This window comes from Apodemus sylvaticus, chromosome 3 (assembly GCF_947179515.1).
Source record: "Apodemus sylvaticus chromosome 3, mApoSyl1.1, whole genome shotgun sequence".
Taxonomy (NCBI): domain Eukaryota; kingdom Metazoa; phylum Chordata; class Mammalia; order Rodentia; family Muridae; genus Apodemus; species Apodemus sylvaticus.
Genome location: NC_067474.1, coordinates 147,572,326 through 147,587,996, shown reverse-complemented (window position 1 = coordinate 147,587,996; position 15,671 = coordinate 147,572,326). Strand labels below are relative to the sequence as shown.

At 52.9% G+C, this 15,671-nt stretch overlaps 1 protein-coding gene across 2 annotated transcripts; it reads right to left on the bottom strand.

Annotated features, from left to right (window-relative positions):
• Positions 1-6,954: 6,954 nt before the first annotated feature.
• On the bottom strand, positions 6,955-14,356 carry Znf683 (zinc finger protein 683). 2 transcript variants are annotated; one of them, XM_052177673.1, is made up of 6 exons: positions 13,952-14,046; positions 12,648-12,772; positions 11,928-12,141; positions 10,428-11,098; positions 9,157-9,285; positions 6,955-8,135 (listed from the first exon to the last, which is right to left on the bottom strand). In XM_052177673.1, exons 2-6 carry the CDS (start codon positions 12,717-12,719, stop codon positions 7,839-7,841), a joined length of 1,383 nt encoding a protein of 460 aa, XP_052033633.1. In that variant the 5' UTR covers positions 12,720-12,772; positions 13,952-14,046; the 3' UTR covers positions 6,955-7,838. The 2 variants fall into 2 exon arrangements, with proteins under 2 accessions (XP_052033633.1, XP_052033631.1); XM_052177671.1 differs by lacking the exon at positions 12,648-12,772 and having other exon boundaries at positions 13,952-14,356.
• Positions 14,357-15,671: the final 1,315 nt, after the last annotated feature.

Below are 15,671 nucleotides of genomic sequence, written 5' to 3'. Positions count from 1 at the left end.
GAGGCCCCTCTGGTGGCCTGGGACTTGCCTACCGAGGTCCCATCTTCATTCCTCTTCAATGAGTTTTGAAGACTCCATACCTCCCCACTCCAAGCCTGCCGGGATGATTTAGGAGACTCATTTCAACACAAATAAAAACCTGAGCTTGGGAGTCTCGGGCCTCTTTTTTGCGGCGACCAGCAGAGCCAGGTGGGATAATTACCCTCGCCAATGGCGTGTAATTAATAAGCATCCCTGCTATTTTGCCAGCCCAGCTCAATGGAGTTCAAAGCACGTTCCCGTAGCCACCTCCTTCTTCCTCATCTTTGACTACCATACCCATTCAGCAAAGCAAGACTCAGAGAACTGAAGTAACCTGGGCCAGGGCACCCAGCACCTTGGCTAGGTGCCTAGTCCCAGGCTGGGTCCGCAGCCTCTTGCAAAGAACCGGGAATGAACAAGAGTAACTGAGAGGAAGAAAGGAACGAAGGTTACCCTGACTAGCCCAGCCTCTCCATGATGGGATTTCCCTTCCTAATGGTGGGCAGGGGAGGAAGACAGAGGGGGCATTCAGCCTAGGGGGTGGGGAGAGAGACAGACAGACAGACACACACACACACACACACACACAGAGAGAGAGAGAGAGAGAGAGAGAGAGAGAGAGAGAGAGAGAGAGAGACATAGAACCAGGGAGTGGACAGAGTCTACTGGTACCCAAGGCGCCAAATGATTGATAGCCTGAAGCTTGAGGAGTCGAGCAAGAAGGCAGAGCGACCCACGTAGGAGCTGCCACATCAGCCTCGCCGCCTACCATCACGGCCCCCGGGCAGCAGCCTTTACTTACCGGCTGTGTGGGGATCCAGGTTCCCGGCCCACTCGGAGCTCCTGCTGGGCCTTGCTTCCCTGATGCTGTGGGACTCTCAGCGGAGACTCCCCAGGCGGGTTGATTGGATACCCAGTGATGGGGCGGAGTTCCTGGGGAGGCTCCTGCCAGCCCTTGGATTCCTCTGGGCCACAGGGGTGGGGAGCTGGTCGGGCCGGTTCCTTACCTTCTTCCGCAGGCGCCCGCCCGCACCCTTGCAGGGTGACAGTGATATGGTAGCGGGTCCTTCTGACACACAGATGAGTGTGAAGGGGCTCTGGCTCTGGCTGAGCTGGCCCCGGGGTGTCAGGCTTGCCCTTTGCCCTTGTCGCTGTGAGGAAGGACTCCGGGTGGGGCAGTAGGCGTGAGTCTTCCAGGTTGCCAGGTAGCTCTGGCTTCAGGAGAACCTCTGAGGCGCTGTGTTGGGGGCGCTGGCAGGGGCTGCCTGGCCATCCCTGTTTCAAAGAAGAAGAAGCAGGCTCTGGGCCGGAGGGATGGCGGGGACCACCAATGGCGTCAGCAGAGCCTGCTGTTGGCGGGCACTCATGCTCTAGCAAGCCATAGCTGGCCAGGTCACACGCACTGCCCACAGCTGGCCTCTGTAGCCTCCCCAGGGGTTCACTTTGTCTTCCTGAGATGTGGAGTCGCTTGTGACTCCATAAACCACCATGGCTCCTGACCCGAAGGTCCCATTCTGAATGGCTTTGGGTTTGGACCTGGTAGAAAGCAGAAACAGGGACAAAGGGACAAGGACATGCTGTGGCATCTCCCCTCTGGAATCCAAACCCTGGCTATCTTTGGCTGTCCTCCCTGACCCACAGGAAACTGAGTAGGACCTCTCAGAGCAAGACAATGGGACGGGACCCTGGCCCAGCCTCTCCTGACAGAGTCACACGGCAGGGAGGGGAGGACTGCTAGCTGTCAGGTACCACACTGCTGCCCTATGCACAGGGGTGGCGCCGAGCCACCTGCTCTTCCTGAAGCTACCTTACAACCATGTTGCTGCTTTCTGAGTCCCCAGCCTCTGGCCCTAATCTAGGGATTAGGGAATGTGTGGGCAAATCTGGCCCAACTGCCCATAGCCTCTGCCTGTTCCCAGTCATCAAAAGGCCTGCGGACTCCTCCCTTCAGCCCTCCCAGCCCCAAGTTCCCACAGTACAGTTGGGAGGATACATAGGGGCATTGAGGTAAACACGGGGCAGGAGAGAAGCAAGAAAAAGCTGTACAGAGGAGGGGGACAATTCCTGACCTGTCTGCTGTCCTCTCTGGGATCCAGCCAGTTGTGGGAATATTGGGAAGATAAGGATCCCAGATACTGGCCTCACATTACCTTTTTTTTAAAAAAAAAAAGATTTATATATTTTATGTATCTGAGTACACTGTTTCTGTCTTCAGACACACCAGAAGAGAGCATCAGATCCCATTACAGATGGTTGTGAGCCACCAAGTGGTTGCTGGGAATTGAACTCAGGACCTCTGGAAGAGCAGTCCGTGCCTTTAACAGCTGAGCCATCTCTCCAGCCCACATTACCTTATCTAGGGACAAGGTGCCATCTAGCAGGGGCCTTTGAACCCATCATTCTTTTCTGTTGTGTTTCTGTGTTTGTGTTTTTTAAGAAGGGTATCACTCTGTAGATCTGGCTGTCTTCATTCTGTAGACCAGGCTGGACTCCAGGGATACACCTGCCTCTTTATCCTCAGTGATGGGATCAAAGGTGTGCGCCACTATGCCCGGTGGGATTCCGTCATCTTTAAATAACTCATTTATGGCCTCAAGTTCCTCAGGCGCTAGACTGCCTGAGAGAGTCAAGAGACAGGATCACCAGGCCCTCAAGGAGGCTATCTGGGTTGGAATCCCTGCTCCTCAGCACTCTAACAGGGGTGGACAGTTCACACCTCAGTTATGTAAACTGGTATGCAAATTAGGTATGTAAATTAATCATGATCAGAGCAGCACTTGATTCCTGACATGCTGCACAGAGATAATCGGTGCAGAGTATCCAGGCCCAGGAGTACCTACTTATACCACTTATACAAAGAGGAGCAAACGGGGAGGACTTGGCTGCTTGATGACCTCAGGAGGGAGGTATCTGTTTTTTTGTTTTGTTTTGTTTTGAGACAGGTTGAGACAGGGTTTCTCTGTGTAGCCCTGGCTGTCCAGGAACTCACTCTGTAGACGAGGCTGGCCTTGAACTCAGAAATCTGCCTGCCTCTGCCTCCCAGAGTGCTGGGATTACAGGCATGTGCCACCACCGCCCGGCTCTATTTATTCTTTTAAACATTTCATCTTTTAATTCATTGGATATTAATTTTTAGTTATATTATGTGTACATGAATCTGGCTGCAGGCAGGCGTGTACAGGTGCCCACAGAGTCCAGGTGGTACTGGATTCTTTGAAGGTAAAGTCACAGGCAGTTGTGAATCACCAGATATGGGGTGCTGGGAACAGAACCTTGGCCTCAAAAAGATCTGCAAATGCTCCTAAACGTGGAGCCATCTCTCCAGCATGGAATGCACACACATTTGACACCCTGAGATCATGTTGGCCTTTCTGCAGCCATTATTGAATTCCCCCCACAGCTCTGACAGAGGTACTACTTGGCCCCTTCAGCAGAGGAGCTGGAGAGATCTCCAGGGCCACACAAGGCATCAAGAACAGGGAAAGCCCACAAGTCTGGGTCCCTCATCCTGCCCGGCCCTCCAGAGCTCCTTCCCCCAGCCCCTGCATTTCAGGTTTATCCTATCTTGAGGCTGACATCGTTGGTGCTGCCCTGACCCCCCTGAGCAAGGTCAGGGCAGCTCTGGCCACCCCAGGGCCTAAGAAGGAAGCACAGGGAAAAAAGAATAAGGAAAATTCTGCTGTCCCAACACCTTCCCAACACACAGAGTGAGATTAGCAGCCCCTGTCCACCTAATCCAGGCCCACAGCCCACAGCCCAGCAGAATGAGCCCCACTCAAACCCTTAGAGAAGGACTGAAGCAGCATCTTCTGCTTCCTTCACCAGTTCTCTAACACACACACACACACACATACATACACATGCACACTCACACACACATGCATGTGCATACACACATACAAAAACACACACACACATACATACACACATATACACACACATATGCACACTCACATACAAGCACGTGCACACACATACATATAAACACACACACATACACATACACTCACACACACACACTCCCTCGCACACAACAAGAACACAGTCCCCTGATAACTTTAATATTTCCTGTTTACCAAAGCCGTCTGGGTGCCAGGCTTAACCCTAGGGTCCCTACCTCTCTGATCATTTTTAGGCCTCAGAAAAATGTCAGCATCTGTGTTCTTCAGATAAGAAAAACAGAGGCACAGAGAGTCAAAGTCACTTGCACAGTGTCACACAGCTGGTGAGCCTTAGGCAGAAGGTCGGAAGAACTGTCCTGCTCCAAAGCTTGACTGGACATTGTACTAACTGGAGAAAAATTTAGAAGTGTGTTGCCCAACCTGATGCCCCTCCCCTGAGTGGGATCAGCCAAGATCAGAGGCCTGTGCCTCCGTTCAGGGTCCTATTCCCACGGCTGGTGAGAATGGGGCCCAACTGTATCCGCGGCCTGCATGTATCATCATGCCAGCTCTGCAGTCCCTCTCCGGCCCTCCTCTCTCCTGACTCACCTGCACCCCAAGCCAGCCTCCTCTCTGAGTGTGCAGTGGTGTGGGGAGAGCCTATCAGGCCTATAGGGCAGGTTTCTGCCAGACAGGGTAAGGGAGAGGGTGTGTCTTCCAGGTGGGAGTGGGCTGAGCTCTAGCAGGGTGTGGGCACCCCAGGGCACTCAGGCTTCCAGGCACAGGGTGGCTGGGCCCTTCCCTCTTCGGTGTGAGAGAGCATTCCCATCCCCTCCCTGCTGCCCCCGCCACGCCCTCTTCCCTCCTGGGCCAGCAGGCCTGAAGACAGCTGTGTCACGATAAGATCAGAACAAATTGCCCAGTAACTGCATAGACATACAAACACCCAACACCTGGTACCAACAGCACACCCCCACACTCCGCTCAGGCAGGGCCTACAAACTGTGGGGGCCCCCTGGATTTTCACTATCCCCTCGAAGCCATGGGGTTCAGCCGTCCACAGGGCAGGGCTGTTCTCCATCTGAGATAGCATGAAGGGCAAAGAGAGGAAGGAATTTTCCCAGGTTACTCAGCCAGCAGGTAGCCATGGGTGGTAGCCAACCATCACTGGCTTCTGTTCTCTCGCATCTCCATGGCGACAGGACTTTTGGAGAAGTGCGTTCAGAAGTCAGCCAGCTAAGGGGTGTATCTCAATCTCATCACTTCCCAACTGTGCGACTTTAGGTAGGTGACTTCACGTCTCTGAACCTTTACTTCCGGATCTGAGTCACACGGGATATATGTCTTCTAAGGCTGCCAAGAGGATTGCTTCAGATCATCCAGGGAAAGCAAATGGTGTATAAAGGTTTATTGTGGGTACAGTCTAGAGTTATCGCCAGGTTCCGGGGTGACAGGGGGAAACCCGTGCATGGCCACTGAGAGCAGAGACAGTTCCAGAACCTGTCAGACTCACAACAAAGGACCTCAGAGGCCAGAGAAACATTGGCCTGTGACGGGAGAGCCAAAGTCCACGGCCACAGCCAGCAGCAAGAGGAGGGACTGCTGGGTGGAAAATCTTTGGTCGGCAGCTTGCCTGACAGGAAGCTGTCAACGTCGCTTTAAGTTACAAAACAAAAACAAAAAACACCGACAATCCAAAGTAGCAGAGCGTATTTGCAATCCCAGCACTTGGGAGACTGGGCAAGAGGACAGGCACAAGTTCGAGGCCAGTCTGCTCCACATCCATACCCCACTACCTTATCTTCTAACATGCACACACACACACACTCACACACACACAGAGAAATTCCACAGTCCACAGATCCAAATCGTGGCACGTGGTCACTACTCATGCATGCTGATTAGAACTCTCATTACATTTTTATACACGCATGAGTAACAGCCGCATACCCCTAGGCCTGGGCTGCTCCACACTGCCTTTTTCCATCTCCCCTCACCTATCCTGGAGTCTGGCCTCCTTTGAGATCTTCCCTTTCCTCTCCCTTCGGCCCACTAGTCCAGTCAAGACCTGGGCCAGGCGAGCTCGGAAGCCCCTACGCTGCTCTCTCATGGCGAGATCCAGGTCTTCAGGTCTGCGGCTTTGGACCGGCGGCGGGGCACTTGGCTGAGGGTGCCACCCGGATCCATCCACCGTCCAGGCTAGAGAAGCGCCTCCTCCGGCCCGGCCCTCTGAGCAAACAGCGACCTTGGTAGCCCGGGCCGCGGGTGGGGACCTGATCCAGATGCTGTCCGTGCCCTGGGGCTGCGAGTGCACCCTTAGGGGGCCGTGACCACCCCAGGTCTCAACCCGGAGCACTCCTCCCAAGTCCCACACAGACCTCCCCCTCCCGAGCTCCTGCTCTCTGCTCGGTCCGTGATGGATTTGCGTGAGTACTCGGGGAGTTGGACCTGTTCACAAAAGTTTGCAAAGACGAAAGGAGTCTGGGACCCCCCACCCCCACCCCGGGACTAGGAAGCTGGACGGAGCCTAGGGAGCCCCGGGAGTTGCTAGACCCCTGGAGCAGAGAGCCGGCAGGAAGCAGGCAGAGTCCCGCCAACTGGGCCAACTGGGCGGGGCTTAGCCCGAGGGGGCTGGCATCCCCGCACCCCAAAGGTGTGATAGAAGGTGTGTCCTTCGTTGCTGGCAGGGCCAAAGCCCACCTCGCCGTTGTCTGGGCTCCCTAGGCGGGTTCTCTCTCTTGGAGCCACCTGTCACGTGGAGTGGGATTGTCACTCCATATAAGGAAGCCATGCGAAGCCAACAGGGGTGCGACTGGCACCCCCTGCCACAGAACCTCACAGTGGCTAGAAATGAGTCATTCGTTGTAGCCTTCTTTTATTGCGCCTCTAATCTAATCGTAGCAGGCAGTTGATGACGTTCCTGCCTGGCTCACGGGTCAGGGATAGGAACACTTCGCATATCTGAGGGGATCCCGGGAGGGAGGCCATTGGTATGATTCAATCGCCCCACTCTTTTGCCGGTTTTTCCCTTTCTGTAGATCTGATTGGCTGGACGCCCCTTGCCCTCTGGTCCTGATACACAGGGGACATCATGATTCTGGGTCATGAGAGGGCAGGAATATCTTTTTTTAAAGACCTATTTATTTTATGTATGTGAGTACACTGTCGCTCTCTTCAGACGCACCAGAAGAGGGCATCAGATCCCGTTACAGATGGTTGTGAGCCACCGTGTGGTTGCTGGGAATTGAACTCTTAACTTCTGAGCAGTTAACCACAGTCAGTGCTCTTAACCGCTGAGCCATCTAGCCGGACAGGGAATAGCTTATGTCTCTTTTTTTCACCCCCATCCCGGGAGAGAGTTGCATCCCACCGGATCATGGGAGGTAATACCAGCTGACCTCTCCTTTGGCTGAAGAAGGAACTGCAATTAGAAAGCGGTAGGCAGGAACCCACAGACCAGTGGGAGGTGCTGGGGAACGTGCCCCGGAAGTAATGCAACATATCCTGTGACTGGCCAACGTACAAATCCATTCCTGCTTCATTCTCCAGTTACTTAAAGATGCCCAGTCCATCAGACCGGGCAACTAAAGTGTCTGATGATAATCTCACGGCCGAGGTCCTCCTGCCCCTGCTGTCCCTCCTCCTGCCGAGCACACTCTGCCTACATCTGGTCCTGAGAAGTAGCACTGTCCACTGGTTGAGATGGAGAACTCAGTTCCAGATAAGTCACAAACAAGAGAGCGGAGCCCAAACCCAGCCTGAGGCACATGGCTGCATGGACCCGCCTGGACATGGGCTGTGTGCCCTGCAGTTTCCAGGTGACAGGTGGGATGTGGTAGGACCTCCCCTGGAGACACTCAGGAGGTCTTGACTCAGCACCGAGACCATCTTTTCATTGCCAACACTCTGCCCCCACACAAATCCCGGCACCACCGCTCAAGCTGGCTGCCCCTGCTTCGCCTTGGATTCTGAGGACGCCTTGTCCATCTTCTCCTCGTCCACAAGATCTAGTGCTCCTTGGTGCCACTGGGTAAGGCAGGTGAGAGAGGCGACGGGCAGGTGGGCGTGGGCCAGGCCCCGGAGCTGAGGAGCCTGCAGTCTGTGGTGCCGCTTAGGGTAGATATTCGGTGTGAGGCGACCTGGACAGAGACTGCACTGGAAGGGCCTGGCCCCTGAGTGCAGGCGAAGGTGGGTCTTGAGATTGCTGGAGCTACTGAAGCGCTTGTGGCACGCCTGGTAGAAACGGGTACTCCGTCATCCCTGCCCTCCAGCTGACTTGGGGACACTCTCCCCACCCCTACCCGTCTTGGAAACACCTCCCCTAACCCATCTCCCTGTCCATGCTGACCGGAAGCTCTTCCTCCTGGGTAGAGCCTGTGGGCGGGGCTTAGCTTTCTTCTTTCATTTCTGTGTGACCCTGTATGAGTGACTTGCCTCAGAGTGTCTTTCTTTCTCTGCCAGCCATGGATGGCCACTGATTTTTGTCCTCATCAGTTAGAAAAGACCAACTAAGGGAATCACATAGAGCACTAACGCAAGGGGCTGCAGCATCAGGGGGCGCAGACAGCACTTACTGGGGGGCGGGCAAGCCAGGCACGGACCTTGTGTGGGTCTTCCCAAGAAACCACTAAGTGAGCAGAGGCTCAAAGGAAAGGAGCCACTAGCCAAAGGCCACACGAGTTGGGAGGAGGAGCTAGGAATTGAACTGTGGTCTGACTTTGTATCTTAGACTCAGAACCGCCACACCGTTCTTACTTCTGCCCCCGTCAAAAGGGAGACTCCCTGCCTCTGCCCTCCCAAAGGATGAGGGCAGACTCAAAGAAGGAACTCAGGATCCGACTGTTGCCCTACTTGGAGTCTTAGCTTAAGCTATGACTCCTTCAACAACCCAGGGAGGGAGGAAAGGACATATGTGCTCCCTCCGGGACCTGTCTGCAACTTCATCATTCTCCATGTATAGACATGAGGCTGTGTTTTCTTCTCCAACATCACTTATTCCTGTCTCTCTCTCTCTCTCTCTCTCTCTCTCTCTCTCTCTCTCTCTCTCTCACACACACACACACACACACACACACACACACTCACACTCACACACGTGCACACCAGTTCTCTCCACTACCCACCTTCTCACCCTCCACACCCTCCTCCACATCTTTATGATTCTTAGGGGTTAGGTTACAGGTGCCACCCCTCCAGGGACTTCGGATTCCTCCCCAAGCTGCAAGTGCACGCGTGAAGGGGAGAAAGGTGTCACCTGGCACTGGTGGGGCCGCTCCCCGGTGTGCACCAGGTGGTGCTTTTGCAGGTGGGCCAGCTGGGTGAAGCGCTTGTGACACAGGGCACACTGGAACGGGCGCTCCCCACTGTGTACGCGTAGGTGGACCTGGAAGAAATTTTGCCAACTGCGTAGAACATCTAACAGCCTAGAGTCCACTCCAAATCCCCACCCACATCCTCTGCAGGATCCTTTGCTGCTACCCAGGCCTCTCTACCACCTCCCTCAGAAGTTAGTACCCAGATACTCTCAGGACCCAGACCTACCCTGTAGCAGAGATTCAGGAAGCTAGATAAGGAGCACCCTAGGTATCCCCTAGAATGGCTGCTTCAAGTACAATTCACAGACCAGCAGCATTGGTATGACCTTAGGAACATGCTAAAAATGCAGATTCTAGGGGCTGTCCCCTAGCCCTGATGAGTCATTAAGTCTGAGGCTGGAGGCTGGCCGGGAATCTGTAGGTTAGATAACTCTGTTTCTTCAGTAACTGTAACGTGTGCATAGTTTGTGGTCCTTGCTAACAGCCAGGGACCCACGGGCAGCCCAGGCCGGATGATGCCTATACAGACGACACCTATAACCCCTGGCCTTATTTGTGGGACTCCACTTGACAAAGGCTGCTGGTAAGCCTGTGGTCTCGATTTACCAAAGCCTACCCATTCCCCTTCTCTTTTTAACTTCCAAAAGCAATAAAGAGGCCTAGCTAGGAACCCAGAGAGGAAGCTGTCTAGGAAAGAGCTTAGTAGTTGATGCCAAGAAACTGAAATCCAAGCTTGAGCCCACTAATAATAAATTGTGGCTACCCTGGAAATTCCTGTCTACTATGGGCCTCAGTTTCCCCATTTTTAACTTACATAAGGTGATGTCAAAGACAGTCTTTCAGGACGGAGGAGACTTTGATATGCACCTTTTCCCTTTATTATTTTTTTTTTTTTTGACATGGGCTCCCACTAGGTAGCCCTCGTTGTCCTGGAAGTTGCTATGGAGACCAAACTGGCCTCAAACCTACTGAGATGCTGTGCCTGCCTCTGCCACCCAAGTGCTGGGATTAAAGGTGTGCACCACCACGCCCGCTTTTATTTTTAGATGGAGTCTCACTATATTGCCAAGGCTGTCCTTGGATTTGCACTGATACCCTCCTGCCTCAGTCTCCTGAATGTTAGGACCAAAAGTGTGCTCTGCCAAGCCCAGGTGGTGCCCAGCTCATCCTGTGAGACTGACGGGGGCAGCAGGCCCCGGGGAGCCGATACCTTGAGGTTGGAGAGTTGCCCAAAGTTCTTGCCACACACGTTACACTCGTATAAGATTTTCCCATTCTCTTTCTTCAGAGGGTAGGGCAGGGCTATGGCACCTGCCCGGGAGCCTGGCACAGCCCGCCTTGCCGGAGCTGCCACACCAGCTTGTCCTGGGGTCCAGGCATCTCCAGAGCTCCGACTCCCAACCTGGGAGTGCAGGGTGTGGCCAGCACTCTGAAAAGCTCCTGTGTAGAGAAGCAGGGTCTTCTCTTGGGGGACACAGGGTCCAGGCCCATTGGCTGTCCTAAGCAAGCTGGGCCCAGCCACTGTGGGGTATGTGGACTCTGGGGGCAGCATGAAGAGGTACGGGCATTGGGCAGAGGGTAGGGCCCCATAAGTCAATAGGTAAGAGAGAGGCAGAAGTGGGTACCCAGGAACGATGGGGTAGATGTAGGTAGGGGGTTCCTTGGAGATGAGAGTGGGAGGAAGCCAGGGCCAGAAGGTCAAGGGACTAAGGCTCTTTCCATCCAGCCTGGCATCTTGGAAGGAGCTAGGAAGAGGAGGGAGGAGTGAGTAGATGCCTCCTGTTTCTGGCCGGTTTCCCATCTCCTCTCTGTTTGGCGGGTCCTTGGTTGTGAGTTTCTCGCTGTCGGTAGAGGCTTTGTAGAGGCTTGGTGGCTGGTGTCCTAAACCAGAAAGGGAAGATCATCAGGCCCTGCACTGTCTGATGCCCAAGAGGAGCTCAGAGCTGGGGAAGAGCCCACAAGATGATGGGTCAACTTAGATGCGGCACATTCCTCTGGGACTCAGTTTCCCCACTGAGCCTATAATAAAAAAAAAACCTGCCAGTGTGCAGGGAATGACTGGCAAATTCAGGGAGAGAAAAATCCTATGAGCAGCCCACTAGAGCTCAGGGAGAGGTTGAGTGTATAGAAAGGCAACCTGGAGTTTAAGGGAGAGGCCCCAGATTAAAAATATGAATTTGGATGTCATAGGTCAAGAGGGGGCTGCCTAGGGGTCCCACGGGGCAGCTGCAGAACACATGACTAAACTTAAAGTACATTTAGTAAAATGTTCAGTTCTTTGCTGGGCAGTGTGGTGCATGCCTGTTGTCACAGAACTTGGGAGGTAGAGGCAGAAGAATCAGGAAGGAGTTCACTTCCATCCTTGACCACATACATAGTAAATATGAGGCCAGCCTGGACTACATGGGATCCTGTCTCAATAAAAGAAAAAAATTAAAATAAAAAATGATAGAGACCCCAAGATGGCTCAGCAAGGAAAGGTGCTTGCCAAGCCCAAAGCTCCAGAATCTACCTGATAGAAGGAGAGAACTCACCCCTGCAAGATGTCCTCTGACTTCCCCCTGCACTCCAGGTACACAGGCCGCAAAGTGTGCCTGGGGCTCTATCCTCATCAGTGACAGAGTCCCAGTCCCCTCTGCATCCCCAAACCTGTGTCCCCTTCAACCCACCAGCAGAGCTCTCAGATCCAGCCCCAAGGCCCCAGACTCACTAATGTTTGAGGCGTCGTCCTCTCTGAGATCCTGTGGGGCTCTGCCTAGGGGTGTCTTCTGCAGGGCACACCGGTATAGGCCCGGGCCTTCGGGACAGGGCAGCCAGGAAGACTTAGCTGGTGCCAGGGGTAAGGGGCACATCCTCTCGCTCCAGGGTAAGTCATGAGCATCCACTGTGTCTGGAAGTGGCTGGGAAGTATTGGCTGAGCGGACCTGGGAAGCAGAGAAAGGGACTTGGGGACCTGGAATTGGGAGTCTCTTGGATAAACTCTAAGGGGAAGAAGGTAAGCCGTGGACACACACCCACTACACCTTTCATTCAAATGGCTCTCCTTCCCTCCTCCGAAGGTTTCTCCAAGGGCTTCGTTCATTGACTGTCTCCTCTCCCCCATATAACTTGTCCTGTTCTCCCTCTAACCCCCCACTCCTGATGACCCTGGTTTGCATCTCTTGGTTATCCTGAATGGAACCAAGGTAAACGTAGGGGAAAATCCTCATCCTGGACTGCAAACTCCGCAGGATGGTGCTGAGCCCCCTTCCACTAAAGTTCCAGTCCATGCACATCTAGAGAGGTTTCTGTGTGGCCTTTCCCTTTCCTTGTCCATAAGACAATCTGAGCCGCCTAAAGCATGTACTGTCTGAGGCCTAACCCAGTCATGCACTCCGCCCTCCTATGAGTCGGCAGACATTCTCTGAGAGAAGGTTAGGCCCCACCCTACCTGAACTTCTTGATGGAGCTGGGAGCCCAGAGTGTGGTACAGGGAGCCTTCTAAACCATCCAGGGCTTTCATCTCGTAGCAGCAACCCAACTAGGCAGCTGGCTTTCCCTCCACCTTCCCACTGCCTGAAGGGGAGATGGGTCAGTTGGATGAGCTGAGGAGGCTCCGCCGGTAAGCAAGTCACTTTCTTCCTGGCCTCAGTTTCTCCATTTGAGAAATGGAGGACAGGGACTAGAGACATCAATTGGTTGGCAGCGTGGGTGTCTAGCATGCATGGGGCCGTGAGTTTGATCTCCAGCAATACATAAACTGGGCATGGTGGGGAACACTGTAATTCGGGCACTCAGGAAGAAGCAGGGGACTCCAAAAGGTTAAAAAAAAAAAATGGGTACGTCCTAGCTAACGTGTGTCTTTTTGTTTGTTTGATTGGTTTGTGCTATTTTTTTTCCAAGACAAGGTTTCTCTGAGTATCTGGCTGTCCTGAAACTTGCTCTGTAGACCAGGTTGGCCTTGAACTCAGCGATCCACCTGCCTCTGCTTCCCATTAGTACCACCACCATCTGGCTGACAACTGTCTTGGTCCTGACATGCAGAAGCCAATAACTCTTTCCAAGAAAGTGCAGAAAGGCCGGGCGTTTGTGGCTCATGCCTGTAATCCCAGCACTTGGGAGGCAGAGGCAGGCGGATTTCTGAGTTCGAGGCCAGCCTGGTCTACAGAGTGAGTTCCAGGACAGCCAGGGCTACACAGAGAAACCCTGTCTCGAAAAAACCAAATCCAAAAAAACCAAAAAAAAAAAAAAAAAAAAAAAAAAAAAGAAAAGAAAAGAAAGAAAGAAAAAGAAAAAAGAAAGTGCAGAAAGGATATTTAACGAAGAGGAAAGCCCCCATGAGGGCTCTGAGGGAACATTCTGGATTCCTCAAGGCTGATGAGAATTGAGAAGCCTGCTCTTCTTGTGAAGAACAGGACTATACCAACCAGAAGCTGCTACCATCCAGGCTTACCTAGGTGGCTTTTCTGGGAAACATGAGGAAACACTGGCAGATGCCCCAAGAGCTGCCTGGCTAGCCTGACAAGAAGATGTGCATCTGGATGCCAGTCAGCTCCCCGCTGCTCTGGCATCCTCATCTGAGGCCACACAATACGGGGTCAACTTGGCTAGGCAAATGCTTCCACCCCACCCTCCCTCCCAGGTGGCTCCAAATGCCGCCCAGACTCGAAAACCCTCAATCCAGGGACTCAGACCCCTCAACACCCCGATCTTTCCCTCTCTCCCAACGGTTGCTCTGCCTCAGGTCTCAAATACCTGAGGCATCACCAGGGGGCCATGCGGGCTCTTCCCAGCAGCGTCGGGCAGGGCGGCAGGGCAGGTTCCGTCGGGCAGGCTGGCAGCGGTGCTTGTATCTGAGGCCCCAGTGGGTGAGAGAGTTGACAGGAAGATGCAATGCATTTGAAGTTGTCTTAAATAGACTTCCAGGAAAGAAAGAGAGGGGTTCCGGGCAGGATGCCAAGGCCCCTTAGGTCCTAGGGCACGATCTTCTCTTTTGGATTTTTTTTCCTCTTTTTGAAACAGGGTCTCCCATAGCTGAGGCTGGCCTTCAACTCCCTGGTCCTCCTTCATCTGTTTCCCTAGCGATGGTACTAGGGGCACATTTACCACAACCACCACTCAGACTCGGGGTATGAGTTTTGGCTGTGGTCCTGGCTGCCTCCTGTCTCTATTTATGTATTATGTTGCTATTGTTGTTTTGAGACAGGGTTTCATGGAGTCCAGCCTTATAACTCCCTCTCCAGCCCACGCGGGCTCTGAACACTGGTCCCCTCCTGCCTCCACCTCTGCAGCCCTGAACTTCGACGGCTGGCCTTTTGTTTGTCTGCCTGATACATTTCTATCTCTGTGCAAAGTTAGGCAGAGGCTCTCCCACAGCAGTCTCTCCATTTTACAATGGGAAATCCATGTGACACACACTCCGACCGGAAGATGTAGCAACAGGTTAAGGATCAGAGGAAACAGCTGAGCGAGCAGTTTGCTATGTGCCTGGCCCTGTGCAAGGGCCTTCAGGTGCTTTTATCCCTTTTAATCTCCACCACAAATCTGAGGAGTTGGTTTGATTCTTCCCATGATCAGTGGGCTCAGATGGAGTACAAGAGGGCTGGAGAGATGGCTCAGCGGCTAAGAGCACTGACTGCTCTTCCAAAGGTCTTGAGTTCAAATCCCAACAACCACATGGTGGCTCACAACCATCTGTAATGAGATGTGACGCCCTCTTCTGGTGTGTACAGTGTACTTACATATATATTAAAGGAAAAAAGCCCAGCGGCAGTGGTGGGGCATGCCTTTAATCCTAGCACTTGAGAGGCAGAGGCAGGTAGATTTCTGAGTTCAAGGACAGCCTGGTCTACAAAGTGAGTTCCAGGACAGCCAGGGCTACAAAGTGAGTTCCAGGACAGCCAGGGCTACACAGAGAAACCCTGTCTTGAAAAAAACAAAAACAAAAAATGAAAAAAAAAACCAACCAAACAACAACAACAACAAAAAAGATAGAGTACAAGATTCAGCCAAAGTCAAAAAGCAACTAGGCAAGAAGTCTCTACTGTCAAACCTTAGACTTTGGGATCTCTTGGTAATGTGAGTTCCCCATGCTAACACACCAGAGAGAGCCAGGTACTTGGGTCCTGATAATTATTGCCCTACTACTGTCCTTTGTCATGTTTTGCTGGCTGTTTATGCACTGGGCTTCTTGGGGCTAAACCCAGGGCCTTGCACAAGTGAGCAAGTGTTTTACCACTATGCAATATCTCAAGCTTTCTCTTTACTTTTTTGGGGTGTGTTTGTGTGCATGCATGTGCACATATATATGTCCATCTGTATGCACATGTATCTGTGTGCACACACATCTGTGTGTACATGCATATGGAAATCAGAGGGCAACATCAGGTTTCTTCCCCCATCATTCTCCATCATATACATATATTCTTTTTATACGTATGCTTTTATGTATATATGTACTTTTAAAATGTTCATT